At 39.8% G+C, this 15,213-nt stretch overlaps 1 protein-coding gene across 4 annotated transcripts; it reads right to left on the bottom strand.

Annotated features, from left to right (window-relative positions):
• Positions 1-409: 409 nt before the first annotated feature.
• On the bottom strand, positions 410-13,254 carry lrrc2 (leucine rich repeat containing 2). 4 transcript variants are annotated; one of them, XM_063194778.1, is made up of 11 exons: positions 13,088-13,254; positions 7,836-7,946; positions 7,474-7,621; positions 6,831-7,006; positions 6,351-6,412; positions 6,078-6,234; positions 4,830-4,966; positions 4,040-4,185; positions 3,629-3,781; positions 2,690-2,844; positions 410-1,936 (listed from the first exon to the last, which is right to left on the bottom strand). In XM_063194778.1, exons 2-11 carry the CDS (start codon positions 7,933-7,935, stop codon positions 1,887-1,889), a joined length of 1,284 nt encoding a protein of 427 aa, XP_063050848.1. In that variant the 5' UTR covers positions 7,936-7,946; positions 13,088-13,254; the 3' UTR covers positions 410-1,886. The 4 variants fall into 4 exon arrangements, with proteins under 4 accessions (XP_063050848.1, XP_063050849.1, XP_063050850.1 ...); XM_063194779.1 differs by lacking the exon at positions 13,088-13,254 and adding an exon at positions 11,712-11,786; XM_063194780.1 differs by lacking the exon at positions 13,088-13,254 and adding an exon at positions 9,813-11,657.
• Between the last annotated feature and the right edge of the window lie 1,959 nt (positions 13,255-15,213).

Below are 15,213 nucleotides of genomic sequence, written 5' to 3' on the forward strand. Positions count from 1 at the left end.
AACTGGGCTGCCTATTGCCAAATTTGATCTTTACATGAAAGTTTACCAAGTAATAAACACATTATAAATACATTTCCTAGTATGGTCCAAGTAGAGTCATTTTTGCTGCTAAAAATGCCTTTTTTTTTCATTCAAAATGGCGGACCATGGAGAAGATCCCCCTTTTCATGTATGAAAAGTGCATTTTTTCCAGTCATAATGAATACTTAGAATTTGATGGTGGTGGAAAGTATCCATGAAAAAGATAACATTAGTGAATGGGCAGCATGAACTCTGGAAATAAACAACTAAAAATCTCACACAGTGTCCCTTTAACACACACACAACTGAAATTATTATATTATTATCTGGTTGGGCATAATTACCTGCGGTATTGTTGGTTGTGATGGAAAACTAGGACACTTCAATCTTCAATCAAAACACCATTGAGGATGTGACCTTTAATTTACAGTATGGCCTACACAATCAAAATCACATTAACACCTCAGTGACTGTCAGCAATGTACATATTTCGTCAATCCTCACTCCAAGCATGGACATTTTTTTCCAATACCCATTTGGTCACATCACAAGACAAATCTACATTGACATGGCAAATACATGGACGTTCATGCGTTTCAGTCCTTTACAATTCATCCATACAGGAATATGGTATAACTCTCAGACCCACTGTATCAAAAAAGGAATTACATGTTGCTGAATGTTCAACTGTTATGAGAAACACAAGCACAGCAAATAATTAATGGTAACCCTTTCACAACTAAAAGTGCATTTGATCATGAAAGGACAAGTTGTTGTCTAGATGGAAGTATATCACAACGCTGCAACACTTTGTAACAACTTCTGTTTTGAACCAGTGACAAAAAATAAAACAATTACATTCCCTCAATGAACAAATGACTGAACAAGACAATCTGAACCAAATTACTGCGCTTGTGTCCAAAGCAGCACTCCAGAATCCATCACTAGTCGCAAGAGCCCGTATTACAGAAACGTACTAACTTGAGATAATCACAGCTCTGTTTGGAGTCTATGAGGCTCTAAGATGAACATTTAATGTCTGCTTAAAGACTGCAACTATATACTGTATAACAACTTAAAATGCCTCAATGAATCACATATCCCAATTTGTAGACTTCCACCTCCATCCCCTTTGTCAAAAAAGCCCAAAACGGGGACTACAGGGTCCTGATCCTGGCAGTCAGAGTGATGGAACATTAACTAAACTAGGGTTAAGAAAAGTAGAACATAATAGGGCCCATATAAGATAATATGGGTTCAGACCTTTTTTTGTGACTTACTAACTAGCCTGGTTTTACCAGACCACAGTAACTACTTAGTAATTGATTTTTGGTCTGGATCCTCGATGCCCTGGAGCGCTTGGGCGGGAGGAGTGAGCTCAGCTTTGGTTTGAAATGAGTGGTGACCAATCGCTGACAGTTGACGTTCATGACGTATGTTATTATGTGCCCGGGTGCGTTTGCTTATTGACCGACCGCCTGGAGGACGACTAAACCCTCCCCAGAGAAGCGATATTAGACCATTCATGAATTAGAAAGTAATTCAAAATGAATGGTTTGGCCTGTTAGACTATGTCCTAACTAGGGAGAGAAGCAGAATTATTGTAGTGGTGTTTAACTATGGAGATACCGTTGACTAGATACCAACAACTTACACACCTCAGCCCTTCACTCAGCCTCCATGCTGCCTTTAGCTTCACCACCAACTGTATTGTGTAAAACTAGAGAAGTGAGTCTAAGAAGATTCAGTCACTGCTTAGGAAAAGGGCAGGCCATGGAACGTACAGGAACTAGTGCACATGTTTTACCTGAACATACAATTGCATTTCATTACATTGACTGGACACATTTTTTTTCTTGTATCACTTACAGAACACAACTCAGGGAAACTTTTGTGGTGTATGTTGGAGCTGTATCTGAAATGGAGATAAGAGAAAAAAAACCTTTAAGTCTGGAAAGGACAACATGTTACAATGTGCTCTAAACTTAAAAAAAGAAAGCACAGCTCTGAACCAACATGCTAAGATACATGTATTATTTTTTTTCCGTCGGTTTAGCTTAATTTATACTTTTTAGTAGCTTCATACGTTCTAATCCTTACTTTATACTTTATGCCCCTTCTTGATTACCTGTTCTTAACGATTGATAGGTGTCAGACATAAACAAAGTGATCAATGCGAAATGTCCACATCCTTTTCAGATGTTTAATATATGGCTTCCTGAAAAATGTCTTTTAGACCGAAAACTTGACTATTAAAAATCTGAAAAATATTTAAGTGTCCAGCTAGCACTGCTGGTGCCTTTCATTTATGTAGCTTTTGCTTATTCAAAACTTTCAAGTGTCTGGTATTTTTTTAATTGAGATTATTGCTGTACTTTCTGTTTTTGTTTGGTGCTTCACTTTTTAAATGCCTGACATTAGGATAATGAAAATGAAGAAAGGAGTCGCACACTGGAGCTGAATGCAAACTCAAAAACTGTATTAAACAAAGACGGCTTTTGGCTTTGTTTAATACAATTTGAGTTTGCATTCAGCTCCAGTGTGCGACTCCTTTCTTCCTTTTCATTATACTGCTCTTGGAATTACGCACCGAGCGATACGCACAGGATAAGACATTGGCGCGGACGCCACCCCACCATGACATTAGGATAATAAAATGGTGTTTTACCTCTGTCCTTGAGGCTGCCGATGTAGGTGTGTAGGAACTCCTTCTCGCTCACATCTGGTACATGCTCCTGCTCCTGCTGCTGCTGCTGCTCATCGTCCTCCTTCCTCTCTTGATCGGTTTCTTGGCCAGTATTATTTTCATATAATCTAATAAACCTGGAAATAAACATATACCGACAGTAGATGAAAATATTTCAATGTTTCAGTTTATAATTCATTCACTGTAAGCACTGTGGGTTTATTGTCTCCTATATTCATAGAATATAGCAGAATCCCTTGGTTGTTATTGTAGGCTACTGTAGTACAGCAACGTGAAAATGAATGGATATGCATCTTCATCTTCTTGGTGTAACGCAAGTACTTCAGGCCCCCCTGCAAGCTACCAAGAATGGGCCCCTGGAAGAAAAAAGAGGACCTAGTATCATGTTGAGGGGGCCCGTTTCTTCAAGTCAAGGGCCCATGTGGGCCCCCCGACTCTTATGGACCCCCCTGCCTCGCGGGGGTTGCGGGGGTATTCTTTAAGTAAAACAGCCCAACATACACAAACAGTTGCGCACACAAATATGTGCAAAATCCAACATGAGTTTAAAAAAAAAGGATAACATCAAAGTTTTAAGAAACATCCATTCACAGGAGTGCAAAATCGGGAAGAAATTATGCCAAATATTATATTTCAACTTCTACAGAAGTCTATTTTTGCTATAAATTTTTCATTATCTTCTCTTAAGTCATCCGATAATACATTTTGCCTAAATGTGCAGTGCCCCCAAACCAGGGATATATGATTGTATGACACAACACACACATTTAAAAGGATGACGACCCTACATTTTCGCAGAATAAATAATGGATTAAAAAGTATGCCACAATATAATAATACAGTGAAATGATGATGTGACCCTTCATGCATGCTTCAAATGAAAGGATGAAATATACTCACTTCAATGTTGGCCTCTCAACCAGCTTGGAAGGCAAACATGTCAATTCCTCTCCAGATACAACAATCATAGTAAGTCTTTCCATGTTGGCCATGGACATGGGCAGGTATGTCAACTTGTTCTTGTGAAGAAACAATGTGGTCAGCTCGTCAAGTCTTGAAATACAAAAGAACAAAGACAAGTCATCATCACATCACTGTTGGAGTAGAATTACTGTACTTCAAGTTAGGGCAGCCCTAAATATCCCCTGTAAGGCTTCAATCAAGACTTGTTCAAGGGGGCTTCGGCCATCCATAACAACCATCCATAATAAGTAAATAAAAAATAAGCAAATAATCACTTAAACAAGAGATAAAGAAGAAAACTAAGAGTAAAAAGGGATTACTAACAAATATTTAGATGAAATGACCTACCTGTCGATGTCTTCAGGGAGATCTTTAAGCCCATTGTTGCTCATGTCTAACCACTGCAGGCTTGACATGCGCAGAACACAGACAGGAATGCTAATGAACTTGTTTTCCGCAATGTCCAAGTGGACCAGTTTCTTGAGGCTACTCAGCTGAAAACACAAAAATGTGATTAAGCAGGAGCTGCTGTGGCGCAGTGTACTAATGCACCTATCTACTGTACGTATGAAGAGTTCAGATGCAAAACTCCCTAAGTGCCTTTTCAGAAAATAATCTTAATTAATTTTTATTTAATACAAAGCTATCAAAATTGCATATTTTTTATTTTATGTTTGTAATATAACTATTTATATGTATTATCAAGTGCATGAATGTAAACCAAACCAACAACGGGGTTCTCTAAAAATATAGAAGTGCAGGTCTTCGGAAATGGAGTTAGGGGGTTTTGCATCTGAACTCTACGTATGGACACACTTCCCAAGACCCAGATTTGAATCTGGCCTGGGTATTTTCTCCGCCCTATTACCACCCAAATGATGCTCAAAACCTTGCCTCAGCATTAGACAGACATCTACAGTAGAGTCTGAGATAAAATGATCATAAAAGATGGGCATGAAAAAACAAAGCAGTGACACAGTTGACCCTTCATCTGTGAAACTTTTACCATATATTCTTTACTTTTGTGATGGACTCAGAGAATCTTAAGCATCAGTGTTTGTACAGTAAGTAACAGGACGGGAGCAGGCACAAAAAAAAGTTTGAATGGAAATGAAACAAGTGAAACCCCTTAGCCTACCTCAAACGGTAATTCCATGAGATTATAATTTGAAGTCAACTCCAGCCTCTCCAGGTTCTCACAGTCCCCCAGCTCAGGGGGAATCTCAGAGAGCTTATTGTAACTCACATTCAGTTCTTTAAGATGTGTCAGTTGACCTGTGACAAAAAAAGAGGGGTAAGTGTGTCTCACACCATGTTGTGTTGTGGCTCAGTCACTTAATTGACCCCATGATCAGAGGATGGTAATGACAAAAAAAAACGTATTTTCATCATCGTCATGACCCAGCAATGAAACCATTTCAATAAAAGTCACACCTATTCAAAGTGGCCCACCCCTCAGACAAAATGTGTTCTTTGCATTTACTGTAACTAATTCATTGAACATACAGTTGTTCACTCAAACCAATGGTAAGCAGTGGGGGTTAGGTGATTTGCTCAAGGATAAGCTACCTCTCTCAGGAGAGGATGGGGGAAGTGTTGGTTATTTACTTCCCGCACACTCTCATCTGCCAGTGGAGGCCATATAAACAGTTACGCTTTTGCTGCATTTGTAACTCCTACACCTCTAGTATGATTGTTTTACAATCTGGGCCACAAATTCAGGACTTTAGGGTATATCTAAAAATGATAGAGTAATAAATATTTCAAAATTTCATTCTGATGCCACTAAAGCAGGGGTTGGGAACCTACTGTGTGTACAAGGGCCGTTTATGGCCCTTGAGGTCATCTTATCCGGCCCCTGACATAATCTTAATGTTATGTAGTTTCACATGAAATATGACAAATTTTGTTTAAAAAAAATGATAGAAATTACATTAGCAATACAATTAAGTTATATTTTCAGGGGACCTAGTGAAGGTGGGGTCTCTTTGTAAAGGTGTCCGCCTTCAGTATAGGCCTTAAGTGCAGGGGGAAATCCTTACCTGGTCTGTGTTCATTGTACAGCCCTTGGAGGACTTAATAAAACTTGTGAAAGTAAAGTGGCCCCTTGAATAAAAAAGGTTCCCCACCTCTGCACTAAAGGCTGGAATATGCTTTCTGTATTATACACATACATGCACTTTTTGTGCACTAATGCATTGCCATACATATTTTATGTGCATAATGACATAAAATCTAGATGATACCTCCTGTATCTTAAGTAGTGTAATGCTCTGATGGTTCTGCAGCATATGATCTCATTGTTTCCCCATTGGTCCCAACATTAGTAGCAATACCCCTTTTCCTCTTTTCCGATGTTAGTTTGCACCGAAATCATGGCGCCTACCTATTTCAGGTGGTAATGTGTCAAGGCAGTTTTTGGGTATATCCAGTACACGCATGTCCTTAAACATTCCAATGAAAGCTGGAATCTTTAAGATCTTTGTCTCAGTGATGTGCCATTCGCGGAGGTAGGTCATCTCATACAGGGAGGCTGGGACCTCCTGTGTTTCATGACAAAGAGGGGATTTTTTTTTTTTTTTCAAAAAAAGAAAGACATTTCTCAAAAACTGTTTACAGTGAGATAAGAATGTTACTTGTGACAAGAGTGTAGGCCTACCTTCCATTTGTCACCACTCAGTTCAAAAATGAACCGTTTCTCTTCAATCTGCAGTCCAGAATCTGGAAAAAAAAATGACAAATCAGTCAAGCACAGAATCCAAGTAATATACTGTATTTTCCTATGTATTTTTGTAAATGCCATGTTTTCAAGTGATGGATTAAGACCTGGATACAGAAGTACACATTCCAAATCACCTGCTCCCAACTGTGGGCTTATATTCACACTTCCATTAAGAATCGTGGTGTTGTTATCTTATTGCTATCTTGCTCGATTATTGCTATCTTGCCCCCCCCACCCCCCACCCCACCCACACACATACTATACTATACGATACTAACAGATACTGTGATTTCACTGCACTTTTCTATTCTTTCATGCATGTGGTAATTAAAAACATCCTTGTGAACATCCTTGTTGTGTACGAGATAAGACATCATGCATTTGAATTGTTCATCTCTGTTCTCTCCACTGACTCACCTCCACCCCCAGTGCATTGTCCCTCCTCCAGGGCCCCCTCCTGCTGCTCCTCCTCCAGGTATGGGTCAATAGTCACCTCCTTTAGCGAGGACCTCTCCAGATAGTGCTGCAGCTCGGTCATCTCCGCGCTCTTCATCTTACGACAGGCTATGCGGAACTGCCACTGTTGATTCACCCTGGAGCACACAACAACAACAAAAACATTCAGGCAAGGAAAAAAAACACACCAGGATCACGCATAATGGTCAGTACTACAATACAATACAAAGCAATACACAAATACTTCATGTAGTAATAGATAATCTATCAAGAATGCAAATCTAGAACATCAACCTGTTTGGCCTTGAAGCTTTGAGAAAGTATAGCACAAGGATCAGTGAAGATGGATTAATCTAATGCATAATTTACTGTCCTTATTGTGTTTAAATCTACATACAGTAGGCTATGTTCATGGGTGGTGTGTGTGTGTGTGTGTGTGTGTGTGTGTGTGTGTGTGTGTGTGTGTGTGTGTGTGTGTGTGTGTGTGTGTGTGTGCGTGTGCGTGCGTGCGTGCGTGCGTGCGTGCGTGCGTGCGTGCGTGCGTGCGTATTATGTATGTATTTGTGTTGTATGTATGTATTATGTATGTATTTGTGGGGCTCACCTCTGCAAAGCACTCTTGGCCAGGCGTTCCTGTTCCCTTTTCTGCCGCACTTTTTGTTTCTTGGCGCGTGTCTCCCATACGCCTCTGATGAGAGACAGGTCATACACCGGGATGTCCAGTTTGCTTTCCAGATTCATTGTGACTTCAGCTGATCAAAGAAAGGCAAAAAAAAACATTTTTCAGTCACTGTAAAGAACTGCATTTCTAAATTGGTTTAAATTAGTATACTATTAGCTCATAATTAATTATTAAATCTTGAATAGCTATATTAATTAAGGCTCATTTACACATTTACTTGATTAGCTCTTAATAACTATTATTTTGTTAAAATTTGAAATTGGTTAAGAAGCGTTAATCAGTACGTGGTGGTGCGTTTCGTTGCCGCCTCTCCAATCGAGTCTCCCACATGCTGCAGATCTCTGATATACCATGCACCGCAGAGGCCTCCATTTTGAACTTCATCGTTATTTGACCTGTATAAAAATAAAGTCATCATGATGACATTACAGACAAAACGTTAGTAAGACACACATTGAACACCCATTAGGCTATTTTCTGAAAAAAAAAAACTTTTTTTTTTTTAAGTTGGTGGTTGTGCTGTCAAGATGTTACACTGTTTGCTTCAATACATTTGACAATCATTACGCTGGTTATTGACAGCTATTAGTCTGTTTTACATTATTCAGCCTGATCTCTCAGAATTTCGTGGAATGGACACGGATGTTTGGGACACGAAATCCGTGTCAGTTTCAGATTTTGCCAAAATTCCGTGCTCCTGGACACATAATTGTTTTCTGTGATTGAGTCACAGAAGTGCTTTCTGTATGTGTAGTGACTTTGTCGGAAATACATGTAGGTTTGGTCCTTGGAGGGCCTATACACTCACCGGCCACTTCATTAGGAACCCCTCTGTAGTGCTGGGTTGGACCCCCTTTTGCCTTCAGGACTGCCTGAACTGCCTGCAACAAAACTTGGGTAGGCTGCGGCATTCCAATAAAGATAAATTGGTACCAATTGGACCAAATTGTGCTAAGAAAATATCCATATGCCATTATATCCCCAGCCTGAAATGTTGATGTAGAGCAGGGTTGACCCATGTTTTCATGTTGTTGACGCCAAATTCTGACCATTCCACCTGAGTGTTGCAGTAGATATCAAGACTCATCATACCAGGCAATATTTTTCCGATCTTCATGGTGAGCCTGTGCAAATGGTGGCCTCATTTTCCTGTTCTTAGCTGACAGGAGAGGCACCAAATATGGTTTTCTGCTGCTGTAGCCCATTTACCTCAAGATTTGATGTGCTGTGTAATCAGAGATGCTCCTATGCATACCTCGGTTGTAATGAGGGGTTATCTGACTTAAAGTTTTGGCAAAGGACGCGCTCAACTTCTTGGAAAAATTAAAGTCTTTGGGTGCGAGATAAAATGTATCAACTTAAGGAAGAAAAATCCGTACTCACAAACTGCGTTTCATTATTTATTTATATTACCACCATGTCCAAAAAGCAAACGCGTTTCGGCTATCAAGCCTTCATCAGTGCGTGGACTGATGAAGGCTTGATAGCCGAAACGCGTTTGCTTTTTGGACATGGTGGTAATATAAATAAATAATGAGACGCAGTTTGTGAGTGCGGATTTTTCTTCCTTGGGTTATCTGACTTAACAATGCCTTTGTATCAGCTCAAACCAGTCTGGCCATTCTCCTATGACCTCTGCCATAAACCAGGCATTTTTGCCCACAGAATCACTGTTCACTGCATTTTTTTCTTTTTCGTACCATTCTTTGTAAACCCTAGAGATGGTTGTGTGTGAATATCCCAGTAGATCAGTCTTTTCTGAAATACTCAAATCAGGCCCTTTCGGCACCCACATTTAAATAACTGTTCTTCCCCATTATGATGCTCGGTTTGAACTCTGTCAGATCATCTCGACCATGTCTACATGCACAAATGCTTCGAGTTGCCACCATGTGATTGGCTGATCAGAAATTTGCCTCAATGATCAGTTGTAACAGGTGTTCCTAATGTAGTGGCCGGTGAGTGTATATGAAATAGGTCTGTTAAATGTTTAAACGGTCTGTTAGTTTAATGGGTAATTTGGCTGTTTAATGGGGCTGTTGAAATATTTTAAGATGAGAAGGTGCGTACATAGAAGCAGCGGATGCATCCCATGCCTTCCGGAGAGCTGCTGTGTGATGTCTCAAATTAGCATAAAGTTAATTTGTCTACAGTTTAGTGATCACATACAGAGAAGATGAAGGTGCCTTTATACACATAGAAGCAGTCCAGCGTTATCCACAAAAAAAACATAATGAAATCCTTATCTTTAAAGAACTGACCTCAAGCCCACTCTCATAACAGGAAGTGAGCGCTTCAGACACTGACAGTGTTGCCAGATTGGGCTGTTTTCCGCCCAATTGGTCTGCTTAGGATGGCTGTGTGCGGGTAAAAATGGCATTTAGCAGAAAAACCCGCCCAATTTTTGCCATAGAAATCAATAGAATTGGGCGGGATTTTGTGCTTCTAGGCGGGTTTTGAGCATTTTTTGGGCTGGAAATAATCAGCCTCATCTGGCAACCCTGGACACTGAGGTGAAGGTGGCAGTGAAATATAGCTAACCAGGGGCTGAAATTGTGTCCAAAGACGGGAGAAACAAAAAAAAATACCCTAACCTAACCCTAAATTGGACAGATGTTCCGCAAAAGCTACAAAGACTAAAACATTCACCAGTTCAATACAGAAACAAAACTATTTAGCACTGAGGATATTTAAAATGATGTTTTACTCCCTACTGTCACACAAACAAACAACCCTTTTTCCTCCAGCCCAAACAATGGGTTATAAAGTTCGATAGCCCAACAGGCACATACTGTAATGTGCACCATTTCGCCAGTGTGATTGCTGTAATAGTCATCCAAAAGACTTACTTAATAGCCATTGAAACGTATGTCTGCCCTTCTCTGTCCTTACCTCATCCCAAGGGATTGCTGGAACCAGATGACTCACAGTTCAAATAACACCTATACAGTAAGCATCCATTTGATCTTTCTTTCCCCCTTCTTATCTCTGAATTGAATTTTTGAAATGCTCAGACTAGTACATCAGATATGAATCATGAATCAGTTTTAGTACTGTCTACTATGCCCTTATCTCATCCAAGCTATCTGGATTCAAAAGTCCCTTGTGAGTAAGATAACATGTTTAAACGTACTCTCACTGATATTGTGATATTACTGCACTCAATGACTTTGACTTGATGTTTTCTAATATGCTATCAGACCAATGTCTATGTCCTTACCTCATCCCAAGGGCCTTTGATGACTCATCCGGTTTCCAGAATCCCTTGGGATGAGTTAAAGCCCAAGGAGCAGACACACCTGTCCTGTACCCTTGTAAGCACCCATCTGACCTTTCTTTTCACCCTCTGTTTTTCTGACTGCTTGAAATGCTCAGACTAGTACAGCTGACATCAGTCATGAATCTTCGCTGATCTTTATTGCCACTTTCGTCATGTGCTAGAGAAGCGTTTCACCCTTTGCTTGTACCACCCCAAGAATTATTAAAGCAGTGCTATCAAGAAGCATAATGATAGTCATCGCCAGGATAGTAATAAATACCAGTACCCCATTAAACATTTACTAGTGTTGGGATGCCTCACTCAACTGGCCAGCAATGTCAAATGTCATAACCTACCAGGCGTTATCAGATAAACAGCTGATGAGCATCACAATAGGGGTCCCTGAGAAAATCTGGAAGTCTGAACTAACCCACAGTACTCCTTCTTTACAACCAGATGTGCCACTTGCTCTAAGTTGACAGCATGCAGTTTGTTTTCATGAATACCCCCCTTGGTTTCACACCAAATTACTGTACATAGTCACCATGGCACCAACATGGATTCCTAATGCGTGTCAGAGCTGTTTTAACAAGCAACATGAGCTCAGTGCCTTTTAAACACAGTAGGCCTACCGACAGGCTACTTGTATCACAGAACACAAAGACATTTTTCTCTGTTGTCGATATAGTTTGAGTCACAGTAATAAAATAAATCATTGTGCCATTAACTTGTACCATTACACCACTTCCTATCCTATCTGTTGATTTCTCTTATCAACAGGTACTAGAGAGAACTCAAGCCAGTTGCTCCCTGGCTATTCCTGTGCACTACTAAAACCACATTCTCAGTGTTTGACTCAAAACTGTACTGGATTATTCCACGTGGAGGCCCGTTCTCTTACCTGTGTTGTGTGCTTGCTGGCTGTGGAGTTTCTGCCAGTGTTTCTTGTTTACACAACACGTGAACAGTCTGCACGTCTGAGAGGACTCTTTATTTAGAAACCCAGAGTGACCAACATGCTATTTATATCAGCGGTGATACGACTCTCCTGCCGTCATCCATATCAGTGCCCCGCTTTTCATCTATGTAACACGTTTCATCACGTTCGTCACCAACACATCCTATACTAATTGAGTCCTTTCATCACTACGTTGATGTAAATTTAGCATCAGACGCACCATTGAGTCACATATGCAATACATTGATGTACAGTATTTCAAAAACAGAGAATACTAGTGGAGTATCAGAGCACGGAGATCATGACCTATTTACACAGATACCGCTCATAAACCCATCAGCAGTAAACTGTCTCCCAAAAATGGCCACCTTGCTACGGGTCCAGTGGCCAGCAAAACATTATATGTTTACCTCCCTATTGCCTAACATTTAAACCAAGGTTATAATGTAGGCTCGGCTTCACTCCACATAGAGTGCAAGCAATAACACAAACAGCAGGTCATGTCTGATTGGGGGAAATTAAAGAAGGGTGTCGCCATCTAAGTTAGTGTTTTGGAATGGACCATCCGACTGGTATCATTCGGAGATTGAGATGCATGTGACATGTCACCACTAACCTGGCAAGCCAGGCTATAACGTAAAAAGTTTAGCCTGTCTCAGAAAGCTGAGGCCTGTGTGAAGGACCATGTTGTCATTCACACAACCCCATGACCAATCAAAATAACAGTGACTAACCCGCCCCAACGATTCAGACAGGGGAAAAGACATCTTCCCTCCAACTGTGCAGTAGTAGACCACCAGGGAAAAAAATACTTTTCTGCCACAAGGTGGGGTTGTCTAACTTACTGTCACCACAGGCCTGTGATGTTGGCCAGAGTTATTATGTGTTTTAGAATGGATCAACCTTTTTGAGTTGTGCAGAGATTGTTTAAAAGATGCATGACACCAGGCCTAGGCTATCTTTGATCATCTTTATCTCATTAACACTATTGTATCATGCAACACCTTAAATTCGTATGCCTAAACAAACTGGTATGGTCATGATGGAACAATGAAAGGAGATTTAAATGCTTTATTTTCAATGTCTGTCTATCTTAAAAATGTTCTGTGGGTACATGTTGACTGAATGCAACCTCAGGACTGTACAAAACAAGCCGCATACCAGCAGTCTCAAAGTTAAGAACCGTAAGCCCAAATATGTTCAACTCAACATCTAAAAATAGGTAAGAAGGCGCAGTAAAAGAGATTTAGGACCACTACACTGACACCATTTTATCCAGCGCATTTTTGCCACACCCAGCTGAGTTTTTAGACACTTACCACTTTTATCCAGAACAATTTGCTGTAGAAGTTAGGTGCTGGAGCAGAAACCCTGGATGAGAGTGAGAAGAGGGAGTGTCGAGTGTTAGTTATTCACCCAATCCACATCCTTCCTATTGGTTCACAGACTACAGTCATAAGAAGAAGTTTGTACACCCTTTCAAATTGCTTACATTTCTGTCAAAATTGGACATTAAACCTGGTCTGATCTTCCTGAAAATCACAAGAAGGAAGTAACAGTATTTGCTTTAGATAATTCCACCCAAACATTTACATGTTTTCTTATTTCTATTGACCATAAGATAAACATTAGGACACCCTTGGCCAAGGATTCCTCAAAAGCTAATTAGAGAAGTTCAGCAAAACAAGACTATTACACAATTTTAGGCATTTCATGACTCAATCACTCAAGTTTTGCTGTAGCTGACCTGTCCAGTGGGAAGTGCCCACTAGTTAAGAATTATTTCTTGATGGTGAGGCATTGTCTGATGTACACCATGACACCAGGACATATTTCAAGAGTTATTTATTTTTATACATCTCTAAAAGGTTACAAAACAATCTTTCTGTTCACAAATGCACGTTGAATGGAGATAGTTTCAGTGTTTCTTCTGTCCCAAGTAGTCATCAACCTACAAAAATAACCGTAAGGATATAGCACGTAAGTTCTTAGTGAGGTTAAAATCATATAGAGGGTCAGCTGAAGACTCTAAAAACATCACTGGAACATGTCATCATCTCTGTTGACATATCTACAATACTGACAAATATAAACAAGAATGGGGTACATTCCGCCAAAAAAATAATGGCGTTTCTGTAAGAAAAATAAAAAAATAGTGCTGCATTTATATTGAAGCATTTATTACTGCTAAATAGTCTGTAGACCAAAGTTGAAACCAAAGCTGAATTGTTTAGTGTCCTGGCAAAACATTTCTCAATCCCAGTCGTGGACCACCAGAGGGAGGCCAAAGCTAACAAATTGGTATTTGAGTATTCCCACCACTTCCCCATGAAAGAAATGTAACTATCACGTTTATATGTTTTTTTATTGTTTTAATATTACAATCAACAATGCTAATAACATTTTTTAAAAGGTTAATTTTGTCAAAACACTATTCACAGCTGCAGTTTTTGGTTTTCATTGTGTTAAAATCGTACACAAAGACACATAAGAGTCGAACATTAGACCGGAGGCGGCGCTGCCCCCCTTTTCATGGTAATCCTGGCAAAAAGAAATAGACTAATGCACCCTAGTGCCAACTAAGCACCGCCCCCTCTCAGATATACCTTTCTCAATGCCGAGGGCTCCCCAACGCCGCCTGTGGTGTTGTAAAGCCCCCGTTGAGAAACACTACTTACAGTATTTCTCAATTGGTTTTGTACATTTCTCGAATCTCTCTCGCAGTTTTCAAAACACAATATTCATTCTCAAAACAGCTTTAACAAATGGCAAAACACCGTGGATGACCTGCAAAACCGAGTCTCTTGCTCAAAACCCAAGATTTTGTGTCATTGTGTCATAGTGTAGTCCGTGTATGGACAAGCTAGTCAAATCAATTTGTCATGTTGTCAATTGAATAGTACACTCTTGAGGATCTTTTCTGAAGCGAAATGTTGTTTAGATTGGGAAATGTTGTAAATTCGACTTTATATTACATTGATCACATAAGATTGTACTAAATATACATTTAGAGTATGATCTATTTATTGATAGGTTTTCTCATTGCAAAATAGGAAAAATAGCAAACTCTGGTTGAGGTGTCAAAATGCGCCCTCTACCATCCCTTTTTACTTGTCTTGCAAGCCCATGTGAAAAAAAATCTAGAACTGTAAAGCAAAATAAATTTGAAACAATATACTGATACTGTATAAAGTGCACTTACTGTCTTGTGAAATTATAGGGAAATATTGTAATTTTGCGTGGAGCGTAATTATAAAGGCCACATGAGGCAAAGAGTAATATAATGCAGTGCAGTGCCTACTGTTGTATTGTATGCCTGTTTTCTCTATCCCTTATACTGCCTTTGATTAGAGAGAGTCAATATTTACCTGTGAGCAATTTACCAATTCAGATCACATTTATAGACAAAAATCCAATGGAAATTATACAGTGCTTATCACATTAT

The sequence above is a fragment of the Engraulis encrasicolus genome, chromosome 3 (genome assembly GCF_034702125.1).
Source record: "Engraulis encrasicolus isolate BLACKSEA-1 chromosome 3, IST_EnEncr_1.0, whole genome shotgun sequence".
NCBI classification, from domain to species: domain Eukaryota; kingdom Metazoa; phylum Chordata; class Actinopteri; order Clupeiformes; family Engraulidae; genus Engraulis; species Engraulis encrasicolus.